The sequence below is a fragment of the Cherax quadricarinatus genome, chromosome 9 (genome assembly GCF_038502225.1).
Source record: "Cherax quadricarinatus isolate ZL_2023a chromosome 9, ASM3850222v1, whole genome shotgun sequence".
Lineage (NCBI taxonomy): Eukaryota > Metazoa > Arthropoda > Malacostraca > Decapoda > Parastacidae > Cherax > Cherax quadricarinatus.
In genome coordinates this window covers 18366775-18390584 of record NC_091300.1, presented here as the reverse complement: position 1 = coordinate 18390584, position 23810 = coordinate 18366775, and the positions used below count along the sequence as shown (strand labels likewise).

At 38.9% G+C, this 23810-nt stretch overlaps 1 protein-coding gene across 8 annotated transcripts in view; it reads left to right on the top strand.

Annotated features, from left to right (window-relative positions):
• Khc-73 (Kinesin heavy chain 73) overlaps window positions 1-23810 on the top strand; it is an 886736-nt gene that overhangs the window by 534240 nt on the left and 328686 nt on the right. For all 8 annotated transcript variants that reach the window (XM_070083276.1, XM_070083279.1, XM_070083274.1 and 5 more), the window contains 2 exons: window positions 7363-7570; window positions 9033-9221. In XM_070083276.1, the coding sequence (XP_069939377.1) occupies window positions 7363-7570; window positions 9033-9221 (397 nt within the window). The remainder of the gene's footprint in view (window positions 1-7362; window positions 7571-9032; window positions 9222-23810) is intronic.

The following is a 23810-nucleotide window of genomic DNA, read 5'->3' as shown; positions in this document are numbered from 1 at the left end:
TCAGACCATTAATTACCCAAGAAAAGGCTGCAGAATGATAAATTCCCACTACAGGCAGTATACTCCACCAATATTCAAAGCTCTAAATTTACTCGCCGTACAAAACATCCATACTTATTATTGTACCTACTACAGTGGTCCCTCGATAGTCGTAAGGCTCGATTGTCATAATTTTCTAAAATTGTAACGTCATTTTCGTCAAAACATTGGCTTGCGAATCGTCATTTGACTCACAAATAATCGTTCATGTGGGACGCGTACACACAGCCCCGAGCTGCCTCACACTCCATTCCCAGCCAGTGTACCATTGTTTATCAGTGAGTGAGGATGATCCCACGAATTCATACGATACATTTCATAATACTATTCCATTCGTTTTAGTGTTTGCAACTGCTAAATAAGTCACCTTGGCTCCAAAGAAAGCTTCTAGTGCCAACCCTTTGGTAAAGAATGTGAGAAACACATAATTTAAAAAAAGTTCGTAGAAAAATACAAAGGTGGTGGTGGTAGAGTGGAAACAGCTGTGATAGTGGTAGAGGGTGGTAGTGATGGTGGTAGAGGGTGCTAGCAGTTGTGATAGTGGTAGAGGGTGCTAGCAGTTGTGATAGTGGTAGAGGGTGCTAGCAGTTGTGATAGTGGTAGACAGTGGTAGTGATGGTGGTAGAAGGTGGTAGTGATGGTGGTAGAGGGTGCTAGCAGTTGTGATAGTGGTAGAGGGTGGTAGTGATGGTGGTAGAGGGTGCTAGCAGTTGTGATTGTAGTAGACAGTGGTAGTGATGGTGGTAGCAGTTGTGATAGTGGTAGAAGGTGGTAGTGATGGTGGTAGAGAGTGGTAGTGGTTGTGATGGTGGTAGAGGGTGCCTTCTTCAGTGATTCAGTGATTCTACCAACTCCAATGTTGTTGGAGTTATATAGGACTACAGAAAACACCGCCGCCTCAGCTGCTGCTTCACCACCATTATGGACGGCTTACTCTCAGTGGCCCTTATACACCCAACAACAACACAACACAACACACCTCTCATGACATACATAATGACTTATTTTATTCATTTTAGAGTATATTCCATGTTTCTATGTTATTAATAGTATTGTTTATTATGTCATATTAGTTGAATTGTGATAGATAAATAAGCCATAGAGTTGATATTAGTGTCATATTCTCCAACAATAAACTCTCCTCCCCTCCCTCTGCCATACGCCAATGTGAAGGCTTATTCAGCCCTGTAACAACTTCAGTCAGTATTACCAAGGCTGGCTCCTCCTCAGGAAAATTAATGAATAGAAAAAGAAATAATAACAGACAATGATAAAAACTTTATTATTTAGAAACAGAAAATGTAAAACAATAAAACATGAATGGGTATCCTAATTGAAAGAAAAATGAAAAATGAAATGAAAAAAATTACATTTGAACTCAACTCTAATATAGGTATATCATGGTAATGGGGTGTCAGGTGTTGGTGACACTGAGTGTTGTTGAAATCGTAGCCATTGCTGATGGGGGGGGGGGGGTAGCAGGTGTTTGTGACCACCACTGGCTCGTTCTTCACCAAGTATAGCCGTGTGTAATTACTTCAGATGACAGGAAAACAGGTTCGTTACCACTGCTATGATGAGGTGTTAGGTCCTGTGTTTGCTTACATAACAGGTAAGTAGACTAAACATGGGACGTCTCAGGACGTTAGTCCGTCTCCTTCTATTCTTCTCGTTGGTTGGCAGGTGACCCTCTCTGTCATTCCAAGCTGTAATGAGAGACAGATTACCCACTGCTTAAGAAATCACTCTCCATGATAAGTACAATACCTAAAAGATGTGGTGATTATTAAAACATTTAACAGATAAAGAGTGAAAGGACTAAGTTAATTATTGGTCAAAAGTGAAGCTTTCAACCAATAAGTCCACTAAAATATGATCAGGCGTGTACTTTCAGTAGTGTTGGGAGCTGTGAGTCGAGTGATTTACTGTTTGACCGGAGCCCCACACGTCACCTTTCGGGGGGGGGAAGAGGGAGGGGAAGGGATAGCGGGAGCTAGACTGACCCTGCCTTAACAAGCAGCCGGCAATCAAACTATCACTTTCGGGGAGGGGGAAAAAGGGGGGAGGGGGAATAGCGGGAGCTGGACTTACCCTACCTTAACAAGTAGCTGGCAATGAAACTATTGTTACTATACACTCCCTCGCTACTCCTATCTATTGAACTTTTCCCTCACAGCCAACAAAAGTCTTCAATAAAAGGTAAGTGTGATGTTAAATGTTCATTTATACATTTTATTAGTGCTTTACATTTATTTGGCATTCTTTTCTGCATGTAAATCTATATTTAAGCTAGGGAAGTGACCCCTGAAGTGACCTAGAGTCCTTATGGAGGGGGATTCCCCTTCCAAACAATAACCTCTCTTCCCTCTCTCCTCCTCCTTGTCTTCCATTCTTCAACAACAGCCTTCAGTAAAGGTAACTGTCATGTTGAATGTTCATTCTTTTGTGCATGTAAATCTATCTTTAAGGTAAAAAAAAAAAATTGTTGTTGATACTTCTGGATGTCTGGAACAAATTAATTGGATTTACGTTATTTCTTATGGGGAAAATGGATTCGAAAATCATCAATTTCGATAATAGTCGCACTGATTAATTACGAAAAACGAGGGACCACTGTACATACATAGAACACTTAACTCAGATATAAACCCTCCCCTCAAACTTCTTACCAACCTTGACAGAACACATGACCATAACACAAGGCACAGATCACTCTTCGATGTTCCTCATGTCCATCTCACAATATGTAAAAATGCAATGCACATAAAAGGCCCAAGAATCGGGAATTCATTACCTGTGAATATAAAAGAAATACTTATCAATTCAAGACTCTTTTTAAAAACCACTTACTCGCCCACTACTAAATAAATACTGAATAACTGTATCTTATAAATGTATAACCTGTGACCCTATGAAACTATGTTTTTTGTAATTACATTACCTAATAGAATACTCCAGTCTTATGAATGCACAGTAACTCATCAAATGACCATATGACCTGTTTCTGCACTACAAATCATTGATTTTATTCAATTTGACTGGATTATATTATAAATTGTGCTACAAATTTGTACAACTATAAAACTTCTTATTTGAAATACTCATTTGTACTTCATGGTGTGATTTGCTTACTGTAATTTTTACCACTGAATATATCATTGCTTAGTTAATCTTAAGCCTGCCCACAATGCTCTGCATACGAGGGGCTTTTGGCATGTACACTCACTGTATTTCTTTTGTACAACTATGTTTCATGTCCAAATAATAATAAATGAATAAATATAGGTAGTAGGTTGGTAGACAGCAACCACCCAGGGAAGTACTACCGTCCTGCCAGATGACTGTGAAACAAAAACCTGTAACTGTTTTGCATGATGGTAGGATTGCTGGTTTCTTTTTCTGTCTCATAAACACGCTAAGATAACAGGGATATCTTGCTACTCCTACTTACACTTTGGTCACACTTCACAGACACGCACATGCATATATATATATACATACATCTAGGTTTTTCCCCTTTTTCTAAATAGCTCTTGTTCTTTTTTATTTCTTCTATTGTCCATGGGGAAGTGGAAAAGAATCTTTCCTCCGTAAGCCATGCGTGTCGTATGAGGCGACTAAAATGCCGGGAGCAATGGGCTAGTAACCCCTTCTCCTGTATACAATTACTAAAAAAGAGAAGAAGAAAAACTTTATAAAACTGGGTTGCTTAAATGTGCGTGGATGTAGTGCGGATGACAAGAAACAGATGATTGCTGATGTTATGAATGAAAAGAAGTTGGATGTCCTGGCCCTAAGCGAAACAAAGCTGAAGGGGGTAGGAGAGTTTCAGTGGGGGGAAATAAATGGGATTAAATCTGGAGTATCTGAGAGAGTTAGAGCAAAGGAAGGGGTAGCAGTAATGTTAAATGATCAGTTATGGAAGGAGAAAAGAGAATATGAATGTGTAAATTCAAGAATTATGTGGATTAAAGTAAAGGTTGGATGCGAGAAGTGGGTCATAATAAGCGTGTATGCACCTGGAGAAGAGAGGAATGCAGAGGAGAGAGAGAGATTTTGGGAGATGTTAAGTGAATGTATAGGAGCCTTTGAACCAAGTGAGAGAGTAATTGTGGTAGGGGACTTGAATGCTAAAGTAGGAGAAACTTTTAGAGAGGGTGTGGTAGGTAAGTTTGGGGTGCCAGGTGTAAATGATAATGGGAGCCCTTTGATTGAACTTTGTATAGAAAGGGGTTTAGTTATAGGTAATACATATTTTAAGAAAAAGAGGATAAATAAGTATACACGATATGATGTAGGGCGAAATGACAGTAGTTTGTTGGATTATGTATTGGTAGATAAAAGACTGTTGAGTAGACTTCAGGATGTACATGTTTATAGAGGGGCCACAGATATATCAGATCACTTTCTAGTTGTAGCTACACTGAGAGTAAAAGGTAGATGGGATACAAGGAGAATAGAAGCATCAGGGAAGAGAGAGGTGAAGGTTTATAAACTAAAAGAGGAGGCAGTTAGGGTAAGATATAAACAGCTATTGGAGGATAGATGGGCTAATGAGAGCATAGGCAATGGGGTCGAAGAGGTATGGGGTAGGTTTAAAAATGTAGTGTTAGAGTGTTCAGCAGAAGTTTGTGGTTACAGGAAAGTGGGTGCAGGAGGGAAGAGGAGCGATTGGTGGAATGATGATGTAAAGAGAGTAGTAAGGGAGAAAAAGTTAGCATATGAGAAGTTTTTACAAAGTAGAAGTGATGCAAGGAGGGAAGAGTATATGGAGAAAAAGAGAGAGGTTAAGAGAGTGGTGAAGCAATGTAAAAAGAGAGCAAATGAGAGAGTGGGTGAGATGTTATCAACAAATTTTGTTGAAAATAAGAAAAAGTTTTGGAGTGAGATTAACAAGTTAAGAAAGCCTAGAGAACAAATGGATTTGTCAGTTAAAAATAGGAGAGGAGAGTTATTAAATGGAGAGTTAGAGGTATTGGGAAGATGGAAGGAATATTTTGAGGAATTGTTAAATGTTGATGAAGATAGGGAAGCTGTGATTTCGTGTATAGGGCAAGGAGGAATAACATCTTGTAGGAGTGAGGAAGAGCCAGTTGTGAGTGTGGGGGAAGTTCGTGAGGCAGTAGGTAAAATGAAAGGGGGTAAGGCAGCCGGGATTGATGGGATAAAGATAGAAATGTTAAAAGCAGGTGGGGATATAGTTTTGGAGTGGTTGGTGCAATTATTTAATAAATGTATGGAAGAGGGTAAGGTACCTAGGGATTGGCAGAGAGCATGCATAGTTCCTTTGTATAAAGGCAAAGGGGATAAAAGAGAGTGCAAAAATTATAGGGGGATAAGTCTGTTGAGTGTACCTGGTAAAGTGTATGGTAGAGTTATAATTGAAAGAATTAAGAGTAAGACGGAGAATAGGATAGCAGATGAACAAGGAGGCTTTAGGAAAGGTAGGGGGTGTGTGGACCAGGTGTTTACAGTGAAACATATAAGTGAACAGTATTTAGATAAGGCTAAAGAGGTCTTTGTGGCATTTATGGATTTGGAAAAGGCGTATGACAGGGTGGATAGGGGGGCAATGTGGCAGATGTTGCAAGTGTATGGTGTAGGAGGTAGGTTACTGAAAGCAGTGAAGAGTTTTTACGAGGATAGTGAGGCTCAAGTTAGAGTATGTAGGAAAGAGGGAAATTTTTTCCCAGTAAAAGTAGGCCTTAGACAAGGATGTGTGATGTCACCGTGGTTGTTTAATATATTTATAGATGGGGTTGTAAGAGAAGTAAATGCGAGGGTCTTGGCAAGAGGCGTGGAGTTAAAAGATAAAGAATCACACACAAAGTGGGAGTTGTCACAGCTGCTCTTTGCTGATGACACTGTGCTCTTGGGAGATTCTGAAGAGAAGTTGCAGAGATTGGTGGATGAATTTGGTAGGGTGTGCAAAAGAAGAAAATTAAAGGTGAATACAGGAAAGAGTAAGGTTATGAGGATAACAAAAAGATTAGGTGATGAAAGATTGAATATCAGATTGGAGGGAGAGAGTATGGAGGAGGTGAACGTATTCAGATATTTGGGAGTGGACGTGTCAGCGGATGGGTCTATGAAAGATGAGGTGAATCATAGAATTGATGAGGGAAAAAGAGTGAGTGGTGCACTTAGGAGTCTGTGGAGACAAAGAACTTTGTCCTTGGAGGCAAAGAGGGGAATGTATGAGAGTATAGTTTTACCAACGCTCTTATATGGGTGTGAAGCGTGGGTGATGAATGTTGCAGCGAGGAGAAGGCTGGAGGCAGTGGAGATGTCATGTCTGAGGGCAATGTGTGGTGTGAATATAATGCAGAGAATTCGTAGTTTGGAAGTTAGGAGGAGGTGCGGGATTACCAAAACTGTTGTCCAGAGGGCTGAGGAAGGGTTGTTGAGGTGGTTCGGACATGTAGAGAGAATGGAGCGAAACAGAATGACTTCAAGAGTGTATCAGTCTGTAGTGGAAGGAAGGCGGGGTAGGGGTCGGCCTAGGAAGGGTTGGAGGGAGGGGGTAAAGGAGGTTTTGTGTGCGAGGGGCTTGGACTTCCAGCAGGCATGCGTGAGCGTGTTTGATAGGAGTGAATGGAGACAAATGGTTTTTAATACTTGACGTGCTGTTGGAGTGTGAGCAAAGTAACATTTATGAAGGGGTTCAGGGAAACCGGCAGGCCGGACTTGAGTCCTGGAGATGGGAAGTACAGTGCCTGCACTCTGAAGGAGGGGTGTTAATGTTGCAGTTTAAAAACTGTAGTGTAAAGCACCCTTCTGGCAAGACAGTGATGGAGTGAATGATGGTGAAAGTTTTTCTTTTTCGGGCCACCCTGCCTTGGTGGGAATCGGCCGGTGTGATAATAAAAAATAAAAATAAATATTACTTGATTTATCATTAGGGAAATTAGCATTTTTCGTTTATTTAACTCCCGAAGCACTGGATAAAAAGACATACTGCTGGTAGGGGTGAAGAAAAACACACAAGAGCAAAGAAATCTTTATTATGAATAATTTTTTAAAGCAAACTTTAAAACTCAGTAATGTTTTCATCAGTATGCCTAATATTTCTCCCAAATTTAGAAGCTTTTTTGTTAGATCAACTTTTGACATATAGGCCAGTCAAATTATGCTAAAATGTATATAATATAAATTAATATCTATAAAATGCAGTATTTACTTTTAAGTTGAGGAACTGTTCGGTATTTAATGATTTTTGTTAATTAGAGGAAAATTATGTGCTCTTGATATATTGACGAATTTGTAATGTAGTATTTTGTGCCATTTTGCTTTAAAACTTCACTTTTCCAACACTACTTTCAGATACAGAAAATCATTAATAAGGGTGATAAAAATGAATGTGATACAGAACGTGAGCAGTCCTTGGTTGATCAGTGGGTAAGCTTAACTGAAGAGAGAAATGCCGTCCTGGTCCCTGCTGCTGGCTCCAGCATCCCTGGTGCACCTGCAGACTGGGATCCTCCTCCAGGAATGGAGGCTCATGTGCCAGTCCTCTTCTTAGACTTAAACGGTGCAGAAATATTTTAACCTTATCTTATTATATCCAATAAATTTTACATTTTATTTATTATCATATTGCTATTGCTTAATACTGTACAGTATATAGTTTTTTTTTTTCGGCCGTCTCTCACCTAGGCAGTATATAGTATTACCACAAATTTTATTGACTTAGTTAATCCTAATGAGACTTGCCTAACATTTCCTAGTTTATAAGTTAGCTAAAAAAGGCCTGTGTTTGATAAAACAAGTACAGTTGCACCTCATTTATACGAGGTACAGTTGCACCTCATTTATACGAGATACAGTTGCACCTCATTTATACGAGGACTAAGTAACTGAGAAATCTGGTTGAATGAAAGGATTTTATTTTCTCTACCCATCTATGCTTAACCAAAAATCCTTCAGTAATCCAAGAAGAGATGGCAATTTTTTTCATATATTTCACAGTAATTATGCATTAGTCTTCACTTCTGCATGCTGATGACTGTGATTAAGGAGGTATAAGTGTAAAAAAAAAATGTTAGAAGTATGTCAGCTCAGTTTTGCTTGATCAGGGCTTTTTTTTTATGAATAATTGGCAGAGGGAGTTGACAGATTGCCTTGCTTCTAGGAGGGCAGAGAATGCACTGTTTTTCACACATCTATGCATTGATCGTGTTTTATATGTGACAATTAAAAATATAAATAAAGTTCAAAATTAACCCTATGTCTTCTGTGACCATTGTAAAAATATTTCTAAGGAAATTCTCAGCTGGACATCATGTGCTTCATCTGTAGTGTAATCTAAGAGGAGAAGCTAAGTGTAGCATTTCCCCACCTGCAAACTCAACTGGATAGCTGCAAATACTAATAGGTGGTTACAAATATTACATAGCAATGGCTGATCAGAAGCATTATTCTCCACCTCTTGTTAGTGAATGTACAAAACATTTTCTGGTAAATACACTTTTAGAAAGACATATGTGTCTACTTTTTTAAAGATTGCTGGGGTTATATAAGTTATGCTCACTAATACTGCTATCTCTCCTCATCTTAATCCTAAAATTATTCAAGATTAATGAGGTGCAACTGTATAACTGTTTTCAGAACCTGTAAAGGCATTGAATGAGTTGTAAGTCTGTAGTCTAAATTCAGTAATGATTATTTTGGATTGTTCTTAAAAGTGATTTATTGGTTCAGCATTCAGCAATTGCCTATATTAGAATATTAATAACTTGTCTGGCTCATTATGAATTATACTTAAAACTGAAAGCTACACTCTTATGGTGGAATAATTTATTACTAACCCACAAATTAGAGATAAAACTAGACAATGTCTCATTATTCCCTAGACCATTATCAGATCATGACAGGGTAGTCCAGGATGGACTGAAACATCACAACTTAATGATGATCTAAAGCACAGTGAAAAAATGTCTAGTTTTATCTCCAATCTGAATGCTAGTTGTGAAGAAGTTTTTTTTCTTTTACAGCGGATGATTTCTCAACACAAGGATTTGGTGAGCTGACTTTAGCAGGAAACAATGCCATAATCCCTAAAGAAAATTGCAATAAATTCTTCCAACTTCCTATTGTAAAGTGTTATGAAAAAGATGTATGTGCAGTAGCTTCCTGGGACTCGTCCATCCATGACAACATGTACCTCAACAGACTCACACCAAGTATGATACCCACACTTTATATCTTAAGTACTCAAATGTTTACTATCATTCTTTTAAATATCTAATTGTTATCATGCCAACATTAAAAAGATTTTAAGTGTACTCCTTATAACTCTGTGCTTACTATCATATTCTTTATTAGGTTTAACTTTTAAGTTTTTTAATTAAAATACAGTAATGTGATTACAATACAATACAATTTTTATTTGTGTGAATGCAATTAAAAATGTTCATCCAAGATGTTCATAGTGAGTCAATAAAAATCCTTGACAATACTTGCTCTAAATCTAAAAGATTATGAGGAATGTGTGAAATTTTCTTAGTACCCTCCATTAATTTTTGCAACCTGTTCACTTTGTCCCAAGCAATTCCTTCCCCTTTTCCCCCTCCTCCTCCTCATCCTCTGTCTCCACCTCCACTTCCTCTTCTGCCTCCACCGCTGCCTTCCACTGTTCTTGCCAAGCAAGAGGAAATCATATTCACTAGACAACTTTTTTTCTTATCTAATTAATATTTCCCAAAATGTATATAATTTATGGATGCTTAATTTATGTATAACACCTGTATACCATAAAAAGTTTTTAGAGAAAATACAGTGCATTAATATAAAAAATGAGAAAAGGCGCAGTAGAAAAATATTTTGTTAACCACGAAGGTTAGTAACTCACTATTGTGCTTCATTATAATTACACTACATGTTCCTGTGTTTTTAAGAGTGATGTATTTTTTCTAGTTGTACTTCTACAATTGTTGCATTTTTTTTTTTAACACATCAGCTGTTTTCCACTGAAGCAGGTTTTTTAATAATAAAAAGTGATTGAGTGTTTAACCCCTTAACTGTCCAAATGTAGATCTACATTCTCTCGCCCAGTGCTCCGAATATTTAAAAAAAAAAAATTAAATTAACCCTTTTAACCCTTTCAGGGTTTCTGCCGTACTAGTACGGCTTAGTCCCAGGGAAACTGGTGGAATTATGCTCCTGCAAGGTTAGTGACCTCGGTGATATTTACAAATCGGCAATTTTGCCTACTTTGAGCCCTATTTTCGGCTAATTCCATTGTTCCAGTCGACCAAACTCATAGCTGTTTCTTTAGAACTCCATTTTTTCTATCGATTGAGTACAAGAAACTGCCAATTTACCAATTTCAACTACCCAATAAAGTGGTCAGAAATTTGCAATTTGGCCAGTTTCACGAAAATTAAAAAAATATGACAATTTCAAAATAGGGTCCAGAATGAACAATGCAGACATTCTTGGCTCTAAAATAACATTTTCTTTGTTCATCAATCACGTCTGCAGGTCCCTCTCATATTACTCGTGCTTTCTATTTTAAATTTTTATTTAAATAAAAAAATAGAAGATTTACTGTTATGCAGACTACTGCAATATTGTAATAATTGTATAAATAATGTCAACCCATTCATGACTGCATATTAGAATGGCTACTTGGACATTTATTGGACAATGACATCATTTGTTTACTTTTGAACATCGGCAAAAATCAAACATTTCCCCTACTTTGAGCTCCATTTCAAGGTTCTTTTCATATTAGAACCAATCAAAATCACCTCTATTTCTGTAATATGTTTTCCATTCTATCAAACAGGAACAAGAAAACGAGAATACAACCATAAATACTTTATGAAAATAGACCACAAAGTTGGCATTTTAATTAAAAAAAAACGGTCGGAATTTTTTTTCTCATGCACTGCGTGCTGCAGGATTTTTTTTATATAGTGCACACTGACCACACAGACCCATTCTCTCACATGTGGGCCTACCAGCTTTCTCCTGCTTGATTTAAAGTCGCTAGAATTTATGAGTATACATAGGTCCAAAAACAGTGGCTCGTAAGACGTATATATACGACCAAAACAGTCAAAGGGTTAATTAGAATATTGAATAATGTGGGACTGATTACACCTCCCTCTTGACACTGTCACAATTCCCCCCCCCCCCCAAAAAAAAAAAAAAAATCTGAAATGGTAGAAAATCTGTTTCTGTAGGTTGACACCAAAAATGCTAAATCTGATGGAAACTTACGGAATTACATAGGTGCAAAGTTGGCAGTCTGGGCACAATTCATGCACTGGCAATTTTGCCCAATTTAAATCCTATTTTAACCCTTTGAGGGTCCAAGCCTTGTCCACAGGATCCGAGAATTTAAAAAAAAAAATTTCTTGTGAAATGGTAGAGAATCTTTTTCTGAAGGTAATAAAAAAAAGTATGAAATTTGGTGGAAAACTGATGAAATTACACTTGCAAATTTTACTGTGTTAATTTTACTGTGTCAGAGATATTTACACATTGTTTTTTTTGCCCACTTTGACTCCTATTTTAGGCCAATTACATTATTCCAGTCAACCAAATTCTTAGCTATTTCACTAGCATTACTTCTATTTTATTGAATGAGCACAAGAAACTGCCCAATCAACTATTTCAACTACCTAATAAAGTGATCAGAAATTGGTAATTTGGCCAATTTCACACATAGTTCAAAATATTTCAATTGCAAAATAGGGTCCAGAATAAGCAATAATGCAGGCATTCCTGCCACTAAAATAACATTTCCTCTGTTTATTAGTTATATTTCCAGGCTTTACAGATGAATTCCATTTTAATTTTTTATTTATGTGAAGAATTTTTATTCACACCAAAACAAAGATTTACTGTTATGCAGTATTGTAATACATAATTGTATAAATAATATCAGCGCAATAATTGTATAAACAGTATCAGCAAACATATATTAGACCCACCAGTTGACGTATACTGAATGTATAATGTGATTTGTTTACTCTTGAACATTCGGCAAAAATCGAACATTTCCACTGCTTTGAGCTCAATTTCAAGCTGTTTTCACTATTAAAACCAACCAAAATCATCTCTATTTCTGTAATATATCTTCCATTCTATCAAATGAGACCAAGAAACCAAAAATATAACTAACAAAAACATACAAAAATACACCACAAACTCGGTGTTTTAATCCAAAAAGAGTCGCAGCTTTTTTTGTCATTATGCGCTGTGTGCTGCAGGATTTGTTTTATATGGTGCACACTTACCACAAAGATCCATTCTCTCATATCTAGGCCCAAATTTACAGCTCACAGCTTATATGAGTGAGCTGAGCTTATGGCGTAGAACTACGGCTTGGACCCTGTGGACAAGGTGTAGATATACGGCTTGGACCCTCAAAGAGTTAAGACAATTCCATTGCTCAATTAGACTAAATTCTTGGCTATTTCACTATCATGCCTTCTGTTATATCAACTGACCACAAGGAACCACCCATTCAACTATCAGAACTACTCAATAAAGTACACAGAAGTTGGTAGTTTGTTGAATTTTAGAGAAAATTCAACAAATTCTGAAACATAACACTCTAAAGGAGGAGGGAGTTAGGATAAAATATAAGTAACAGTTGGAAGAAAGATGGGCTAGTGAGAGTACAGGTAATGAGGAGGTTGAAGAGGTATGAGGTACAGTGCCTAGCAAAAAGTTTGTGGATATAGGAGGGTGTGTGCAGGAGGGAAGAGGAGCATTTGATAGAATGATGAGGTAAAGAGAATGTAAAAGCTAGCATATTAAAGGCTTTTGAGTATAAAGAGTAAAAGAGAGGTTAAGTGAGAGGTGAGGGAGTGTAAAAGGAGAGTGAGATTCTGTCAACAAATTTTGCTGAGAACAAGAAAAATTTTTAGGGTGAGATTAATTAGTTGAGAAAGCTCAGGGAACAAATAGATTTAACAATTAATAGCAGAAGAGGGGAGTGATTAGAAGGAGAATTGGAAGTATTGGGAATATAGAGGGAATATTTTGAGAAGCTGTTAAATTTGGATGAAGAGAGGGAGACAATGATTTCATGCATTGACCAAGAAGGTATAACATCTTTTACAAATGAGGAAGAGCCAGATCTGAGTTTGGGGAAGGTGTATGATGCAAAGAGTAAAACGAAAGGGGGTACAGCAGCAGCTGGGCTTGATGGGATATAATTTTGGAGTGGTTAGTGCTTTTGTTTTGTAAATGTATGAATGAGGGGAAGGTACCCAAGGATTAGCATTGAGTTTACCTGGAGAGAGTTCTAGGGGTCAACGCCCCCGCGGCCCGGTCTGTGACCAGGCCTCCTTGTATACAAAGTTCCTTTGTATAAAGGAAAAAGGGACAAAAGAGAGTGTGAATTATAGGGAAAGAAGTTTGCTGAGTATACCAGGTAAAGTGAATGGTAGAATAATTATTGAAAGAATTAACCCTTTCACGGTTTCCAACATACTAATACGGCTCACGGGCCAGGGTTATTGACATACTAGTACAGGTAAATTCTAGCGCCTTCAAATCATGCAGGAAAAGGCTGGTAGGCCTAGATGTGAGAGAATGGGTGTGTGTGGTCTGTGCGTGGTAGAAAAAAATCTGGGACCCAGTGGCGCATTGTGGGAAGACCATTTTAGTAGACCTTGTTCACCATGCCTTGCGGTAAGAAATTCCTCACTCCTTGGCGAACTGGGACTCTTTTGTTCCCCAGTGACAGTCTAATACAGATGGAAGTGCCAGTGAAGATGAGTTTTAAGGTTTTGATAAGGGTGTGACCGAAACTAATGACCATAATACCGGTAATAGTGAGGAAAACCCAGACGACCCTCAGCCTTCCACCTCTGGTGCTGGGCCGTCTTGTTCACGTTCAGCTGTACCAGAATCGAAGAGGAAACTCCTATTTTCCCATATCCCAGACTCAGATGTGAGCATTGGTGGTGATACTGATAGTGAATATGAACTACAAGCTCTTGAAAACAGTTCCAGTAGCAATAGTGAAGTGGAATATTCTCCAGTGAAGTGTCAGTATATACGACGGTATATGAGCTCTGGTAGTGTGCCATATGCTATTCCAAGGAGAAGGAGTACATCTCGGAGTATATCCCGTGGCTGTACAACAGGAACAGATAGTGAAAATGAAGATAATAATGTTGCAATTGGGATGGAAAATGTGCATGGTGGTGGTAGTAGTGGTGCCGGCCATGAGGCACCAGCAGTGGGCCATGCTGCCACCCACGCCGCTGGCTCAGCTGATCTACAACAAATGCCACCATTCCCCACCCACCCACCACACCAGCCTCCACAACCACAACCTCCACAACCACAAACACCACAACCACCTGTCAATATCCAGTACCCACCAGCAGACCGCACCTGGGATTGGCAGGAAGCTGCTAATTTTGTTCCCAACCCCATCACTTTGATGAAAGTCAAAGTGGAATACGGCTATCTTGTACACTTGGGAACAATGCCACTGAACTAGAATGTTTCGAGTTATTCTTTGATGAACCCCTGATGGAAATTATTGTCAGGGAAAGCAACACATACTTTGACTACATCATGGCAAACACAATACTTTCAACAAAATCATGCCTACACCAGTGGAAGGAGACAACTGTGGCTGAGATGTATCTTTTTTTTGCCACAATAGTGCTTATGCCACATGTATATAAGCAGTGTCAAATCATACTGGTCAACAGACCGCCTGATTGCAACCCCAGGTTTCAGTGATATAATAGGAGTGAATCGATTTGTGTTACTATTACGTATGCTTCACTTCTCAGACAAAACCAGGCCTGACAAAAACAACAGGTTATAAAAGATTAGGAATGTTTTTGTGTACCTGAAAGAGAAATTCAATAGGTATTTTTATCCATTCAGGAAGCTTGTTATTCATACTTTTTGTTTTATTACCTTCAGAAAAAGATTCTCTACCATTTCATAAGATTTTTTTTTTTTTTTTAAATTCTCAGATCCTGTGGACAAGACTTGGACCCTCAAAGGGTTAAAATAGGATTTAAATTGGGCAAAATTGCTGGTGCATGAATTGTGCCCAGACTGCCAACTTTGCACCTATGTAATTCCGTAAGTTTCCATCAGATTTAGCATTTTTGGTGTCAACCTACAGAAACAGATTTTCTACCATTTCAGAATAAAAACTTTTTTTTTTTTGGGGGGGGGGGAAAACGTGACATTGTCAACAGGGAGGTGTAATCAGTCCCACATTATTCAATATTCTAATTAACCCTTTGACTGTTTTGGTCGTATATATATACGTCTTACGAGCCACTGTTTTTGACCTATGTATACTCATAAATTCTAGCGACTTCAAATCAAGCAGGAGAAAGCTGGTAGGCCCACATGTGAGAGAATGGGTCTGTGTGGTCAGTGTGCACCATATAAAAAAAAATCCTGCAGCACGCAGTGCATAATGAGAAAAAAACTCCGACCGTTTTTTTTTTAATTAAAATGCCGACTTTGTGGTCTATTTTCATATAGTATTTATGGTTGTATTCTCGTTTTCTTGTTCCTGTTTGATAGAATGGAAAACATATTATAGAAATAGAGGTGATTTTGATTGGTTTTAATATGAAAAGAACCTGGAAATGGAGCTCAAAGTAGGGGAAATGTTTGATTTTTGCCAATGTTCAAAAGTAAACAAATGACGTCATTGCCCAATAAATGTCCAACTAGCCATTCTAATATGCAGTCATGAATGGGTTGACATTATTTATACAATTATTACAATATTGCAGTAGTCTGCATAACAGTAAATCTTCTATTTTTTTTGTTTAAATAAAAATTTAAAATAGAAAGCATGAATAATATGAGAGGGGCCTGGAGATGTGATTGATGAACAAAGAGAATGTTATTTTAGAGCCAAGAATGTCTGCATTGTTCATTCTGGACCCTATTTTGAAATTGTCATATTTTTTAATTTTCGTGAAATTGGCCAAATTGCAAATTTCTGACCACTTTATTGGGTAGTTGAAATCGGTAAATTGGCAGTTTCTTGTACTTAATCGATAGAAAAAATGGAGTTCTAAAGAAACAGCTATGAGTTTGGTCAACTGGAACAATGGACTTAGCCAAAAATAGGGCTCAAAGTAGGCAAAATTGCCGATTTGTGAATATCACCGAGGTCACTAACCTTGCAGGAGCATAATTCCACCAGTTTCCCATCAAATTTCATTCTTTTGGTGTCATTACAATCAGGAAAAGATTCTCTATCATTTCATAAGAAATTTTTTTTTTTTTTTTTTTTTTTTTGGGAAATTTTGCGACACCAGGAGACGCCTCAGGATTTGGGGTTGTGACAGTCTAGGGGTTAATTCTTTACTAATGCTATGCCTAGCCAGCCCAGTCATTATATGATTAGCTTTGCTGATGATACAATGATTCACATCACCGGATTCTCCAACACCTAAAAGATTCTTAACCATGTGCTAGCCTTGTGTCAGGACTTGGGGTTTTCTCTACTGAGAAAATACAGATACAGCGGAACCTCTGCTTATGAATGCCCCACCATGTGAGTTTTTCAGGATACGAGCCATCGCTCGGTTGATTTTTTGCTTCTTGATACGAGCCAAAATTCAGGTTGCGAGCTTCCCCCTCAAGGGAGGTTCCTTAATGCTTGTGAGGGGCTCTTGATCTAGGGAATTGTATCTGTGCTCCAGTTCCCTAAATTAAGCCTGAATACCTTCCATCGCCTTCTCCCCACAGGCGCTGTATATTCCTACGAGTTTAGTGCTTCCCCATTATAATAATAATAATAATAATAATAATATAATATAAAATAATAATATTAATATAATTTTTTTTTTTTTTTTTTTTATTATCACACCGGCCGATTCCCACCAAGGCAGGGTGGCCCGAAAAAGAAAAACTTTCACCATCATTCACTCCATCACTGTCTTGCCAGAAGGGTGCTTTACACTACAGTTTTTAAACTGCAACATTAACACCCCTCCTTCAGAGTGCAGGCACTGTACTTCCCATCTCCAGGACTCAAGTCCGGCCTGCCGGTTTCCCTGAATCCCTTCATAAATGTTACTTTGCTCACACTCCAACAGCACGTCAAGTATTAAAAACCATTTGTCTCCATTCACTCCTATCAAACACGCTCATGCATGCCTGCTGGAAGTCCAAGCCCCTCGCACACAAAACCTCCTTTACCCCCTCCCTCCAACCCTTCCTAGGCCGACCCCTACCCCGCCTTCCTTCCACTACAGACTGATACACTCTTGAAGTCATTCTGTTTCGCTCCATTCTCTCTACATGTCCGAACCACCTCAACAACCCTTCCTCAGCCCTCTGGACAACAGTTTTGGTAATCCCGCACCTCCTCCTAACTTCCAAACTACGAATTCTCTGCATTATATTCACACCACACATTGCCCTCAGACATGACATCTCCACTGCCTCCAGCCTTCTCCTCGCTGCAACATTCATCACCCACGCTTCACACCCATATAAGAGCGTTGGTAAAACTATACTCTCATACATTCCCCTCTTTGCCTCCAAGGACAAAGTTCTTTGTCTCCACAGACTCCTAAGTGCACCACTCACTCTTTTTCCCTCATCAATTCTATGATTCACCTCATCTTTCATAGACCCATCCGCTGACACGTCCACTCCCAAATATCTGAATACGTTCACCTCCTCCATACTCTCTCCCTCCAATCTGATATTCAATCTTTCATCACCTAATCTTTTTGTTATCCTCATAACCTTACTCTTTCCTGTATTCACCTTTAATTTTCTTCTTTTGCACACCCTACCAAATTCATCCACCAATCTCTGCAACTTCTCTTCAGAATCTCCCAAGAGCACAGTGTCATCAGCAAAGAGCAGCTGTGACAACTCCCACTTTGTGTGTGATTTTTTATCTTTTAACTCCACGCCTCTTGCCAAGACCCTCGCATTTACTTCTCTTACAACCCCATCTATAAATATATTAAACAACCACGGTGACATCACACATCCTTGTCTAAGGCCTACTTTTACTGGGAAAAAATTTCCCTCTTTCCTACATACTCTAACTTGAGCCTCACTATCCTCGTAAAAACTCGTCACTGCTTTCAGTAACCTACCTCCTACACCATACACTTGCAACATCTGCCACATTGCCCCCCTATCCACCCTGTCATACGCCTTTTCCAAATCCATAAATCCCACAAAGACCTCTTTAGCCTTATCTAAATACTGTTCACTTATATGTTTCACTGTAAACACCTGGTCCACACACCCCCTACCTTTCCTAAAGCCTCCTTGTTCATCTGCTATCCTATTCTCCGTCTTACTCTTAATTCTTTCAATTATAACTCTACCATACACTTTACCAGGTACACTCAACAGACTTATCCCCCTATAATTTTTGCACTCTCTTTTATCCCCTTTGCCTTTATACAAAGGAACTATGCATGCTCTCTGCCAATCCCTAGGTACCTTACCCTCTTCCATACATTTATTAAATAATTGCACCAACCACTCCAAAACTATATCCCCACCTGCTTTTAACATTTCTATCTTTATCCCATCAATCCCGGCTGCCTTACCCCCTTTCATTTTACCTACTGCCTCACGAACTTCCCCCACACTCACAACTGGCTCTTCCTCACTCCTACAAGATGTTATTCCTCCTTGCCCTATACACGAAATCACAGCTTCCCTATCTTCATCAACATTTAACAATTCCTCAAAATATTCCTTTCATCTTCCCAATACCTCTAACTCTCCATTTAATAACTCTCCTCTCCTATTTTTAACTGACAAATCCATTTGTTCTCTAGGCTTTCTTAACTTGTTAATCTCACTCCAAAACTTTTTCTTATTTTCAACAAAATTTGTTGATAACATCTCACCCACTCTCTCATTTGCTCTCTTTTTACATTGCTTCACCACTCTCTTAACTTCTCTCTTTTTCTCCATATACTCTTCCCTCCTTGCATCACTTCTACTTTGTAAAAACTTCTCATATGCTAACTTTTTCTCCCTTACTACTCTCTTTACATCATCATTCCACCAATCGCTCCTCTTCCCTCCTGCACCCACTTTCCTGTATCCACAAACTTCTGCTGAACACTCTAACACTACATTTTTAAACCTACCCCATACCTCTTCGACCCCATTGCCTATGCTCTCATTAGCCCATCTATCCTCCAATAGCTGTTTATATCTTACCCTAACTGCCTCCTCTTTTAGTTTATAAACCTTTACCTCTCTCTTCCCTGATGCTTCTATTCTCCTTGTATCCCATCTACCTTTTACTCTCAGTGTAGCTACAACTAGAAAGTGATCTGATATATCTGTGGCCCCTCTATAAACATGTACATCCTGAAGTCTACTCAACAGTCTTTTATCTACCAATACATAATCCAACAAACTACTGTCATTTCGCCCTACATCATATCGTGTATACTTATTTATCCTCTTTTTCTTAAAATATGTATTACCTATAACTAAACCCCTTTCTATACAAAGTTCAATCAAAGGGCTCCCATTATCATTTACACCTGGCACCCCAAACTTACCTACCACACCCTCTCTAAAAGTTTCTCCTACTTTAGCATTCAAGTCCCCTACCACAATTACTCTCATACTTGGTTCAAAGGCTCCTATACATTCACTTAACATCTCCCAAAATCTCTCTCTCTCCTCTGCATTCCTCTCTTCTCCAGGTGCATACACACTTATTATGACCCACTTCTCGCATCCAACCTTTACTTTAATCCACATAATTCTTGAATTTACACATTCATATTCTCTTTTCTCCTTCCATAACTGATCATTTAACATTACTGCTACCCCTTCCTTTGCTCTAACTCTCTCAGATACTCCAGATTTAATCCCATTTATTTCCCCCCACTGAAACTCTCCTACCCCCTTCAGCTTTGTTTCGCTTAGGGCCAGGACATCCAACTTCTTTTCATTCATAACATCAGCAATCATCTGTTTCTTGTCATCCGCACTACATCCACGCACATTTAAGCAACCCAGTTTTAATAATAATTAATAATATTATTAATATAATATAATAATAATATTAATATAATATAATAATTAATAATAATATAATAATGATACTATAATAATAATTATACTAATTCTGTAATATCAGGTGAGCTTCAGAATGCCACCACTAGATAACACAGTGAATACCACAACAATGCTTGCCATCACCAGTGCACATGCTTACCTTGCAGTGGAAGGATTTCTCTCTTGTTTTGCTTATGTTTTGTGCCGTTATTTTGGGAAATTTCTTTTTTCTAACCATGGGTCCTAAGAAAGTATGTGCAAAGGACAGTGCTGAGAAGAAAAAGAGGATGATGTCCATGGAAGTAAAGCATAAAATCATAGATAAACACAAGTGAGGGGAAGAATGGGAGGATGTTTTCTGAGTGGGAGCAGGAATGGCCACTACCACTTGTCACACAATGACATACTTTATTCATTCTAGAGTATATATCAGGTTTCTATGTTATTTATATTGTTTATTATGTCATATTAGATGAACTGTGATAGATAAATAAGCTGTAGAGTTGATATTAGCATTATATTGAAGTATTTTGTCCTGCCTCCTGAGAGCAGGAATTCCGCTGGAAGGGATTAATGACATTTCAATTAAATGAGGAAAATTGACTCAGCATATGAGCAGATTGGGTTATGAGCTAGGTCACGGAATGGATTCAACTCGTAAACAAAGGTTCCATTGTACTTAACAGGCGTCCTCCTCAACAGAGGCACAGTATGTAGGATCCAGTTGCATGATGGATCCCAACTAGAATATGTAACTAGATACAGGTATCAAGGCTTTGAGGTCCCATTACTTGGACCTGTTGTAACGAGACTTTGTAGCCAATACAAAGAAAAGCTGAGAGCACTTAAGGTTGTGGCAGGTTTTCATTCCAGGTATGGTGCTAATGTTAAAATTGTGAAAATGATGCAATTTGCTTATATTAGATCATTGTTTGATTATGCTGCACCACTACTTGCTCTTGTGTCAGACTGGAAGCTTGGAGGGCTGGAAAAACTGCAGAATGAAGCAATGAGGATCATCCTAGGATGCCCTCGTACTGCCAAAATTGCAAATGTGCAGAAGGAACTTGTTATACCAAGCATCAGAGATTGTGTCACTGAAAGAAATGTCCTCATTGGGGTCAATATAATCAGGCAAGCCCATTCAAACCCTTGCACAGAAGCCCTCCAAACTTTCCTCAGCATTGGTGAACACTTCTCCCAATTGATCATCAGAACTGGAACTGACCTCCGCATGAACCAGATATATGATCTGTGTCAAGTAAGGCAACAGTGGCACTTCCCCACTCCATGGGATATTACCTCACTCCAAACCACTATTCCTCACTTTCCCCCCACAAAAACTAATTAAATCACAATCAAAGCTTCGCCTTGAAGCCAAGCAGGATGCCTTAAGCTGTGTTGATCACTAAAGTCACATAGCGCACTCTTTCACAAATTATTTATGTTGATTGTTCTTTTCACCAATCCACTGATGCAGCTGGTAGTGCTGCTGTTGTCATCCAGAATAATGGCTTTCATAAAGAAATTGGAGCATTCATCAATAACTGGGCCTCTACCCTTCAAGCAGAACTGTTTGCCATGCTCCTTGCACTCACATGCACCCATGTATCAAAGGCTGACACTTTAATTGTAACTGATTCTCTATCAGCCATAAATGCTCTCAGCTCCTTAAGTATAAATTGTGGCATGCTTGTGTCAGAAGCCAGACAGAGGTATGGTAGGAGTGTGGACAGTGGAGTTGGAGTGCACCTTCTGTGGATTCCATATCATGTTGGTCTTCAGATGCATGATAAAACTGCTGAATTGGCTAAGCTATATGCCTTCAAAGAGGGAGTAGACTACAGTCTTGGGCTATCAGTTAGCAGTTTGAGAACAATAATACAAAAAGAACTTAAGACTGAGGGAGATTAACCCTTAAAATGTCCAAACATAGATCTACGTTTGCACGCGTAGTGCTCCGACCTTGATTTTCTCTGTAAGAAACAATGTATAAAAAACATAGATCTATGTTTGGAGCACTACGCGAGCAAGCGTAGATCTACGTTTGGACAGTTTAAGGGTTAAGACCTGTCAGTCCATCTATCATCATTCTATCATGCAGGAAGAGCCACAGTCTAAAGTGCATCCAACAAAATAAGCAGAATCTTGGATGTCACTACTGGCCAGCTCTGGCTAGGATACAAGTATCTTAGGGAGGTTAAATCATCACCGCCAGTTGTAGACCAAACGAAATGTTAACTTTGCCAGATGGACTGTTGTCACACCTTGCGTCATTATGTACTGGAATACGATAAAATTAATGAATTCAGAGACAGCTCACTCAGAAATGTTCAAGAAATGTCAAAGTATTCTATCCACAGATACCTGGTGGCTGGTGGTATCTGAGAAAATACCCTGACTTTGCTTACTGTAAATAGAGCATTACCATTTTATGTGTGTGTGACCTAATTAATGTTTGCATAAAAAACTCATTATGATTGTGACTGAATATACAGTGGACTCTCCCATTTGTCATTAATCCGTTCCAGAGAATCTGACGAAATGTGAAATTGACGAAAACTGAAACCATTTTCCCCATAAGAAATAATGTAAATCCAATTAATCCGTTCCAGACTCCCAAAAATATTAACAAAAATTAATTTTTTAAGAAATTAAATATAGATTTACATACAGAAAAGAATGATAAATATATTATAAAGCACTAATAACATGTATAAATGAACACTTACCTTTACTGAAGACTCTTGTTGGTGTATGTAAGACAGGGATGAGGGGAGAGGGAGGACTGATTATTGTTTGGGAGGGGAACTCCCTTCCATAAAGACTTCAGGTACCAAGTCCTTATCCTGGGTTACTCCCCTTCATTTTTTTTTAACCCTTTCAGGGTTGGTGCCATACTAGTACGGCTTGCGTGCCAGGGTTGGTGCTGTACTAGTACGTGTAAATTCTGGCGGCTTCAAATTAAGAGGGAAACAGCTGGTAGGCCTAGATGTGAGAGAATGGGTGTGCATGGTCGATGTGTGTGGTAGAAAAAAATTCTGGGACCCAGTGGCGCATTGTGGGAATACCATTTTAGTATTCCTTGTTCACCATTCCTCGCGATAAGAAGCTCCTCACTCCTCAGCGTATTGGGACACTTTTGTTCCCCAGTGACAGTTCTAATACAGATGGAAGTGCCAGTGAAGATGAGTTTTAAGGTTTTGATGAGGGTGTGACCGAAACTAATGACCATAATACCGGTAATAGTGAGGAAAACCCAGACGACCCTCAGCCTTCAACCTCTGGTGCTGGGCTGTCTTGTTCGCGTTCAGTTGTACCAGAATCAAAGAGAAAACTCCTATTTTCCCATATCCTGGACTCAGATGTGGCCATTGGTCGTGATACTGATAGGGAATATGAACTACAAGCTTTTGAAAACAGTTCCAGTAGCAATAGTGAAGTGGAATATTCTCCAGTGAAGCGTCAGTATATACGACGGTATATGTGCTCTGGTAGTGTGCCATATGCTATTCCAAGGGAAAGGAGTACTTCTTGGAGTACATCCCGTGGCTGTACAACATGAACAGATAGTGAAAATGAAGATAATAATGTTGCAACTGGGATGGAAAATGTGCATGGTGGTGGTAGTGGTGGTGCTGGCCATGAGGCACCAGCAGTGGGCCATGCTGCCACCCATGCTGCTGCCTCAGCTGATCAACAACAAAGGCCACCATCCCCCACCCACCCACCACACCAGCCTC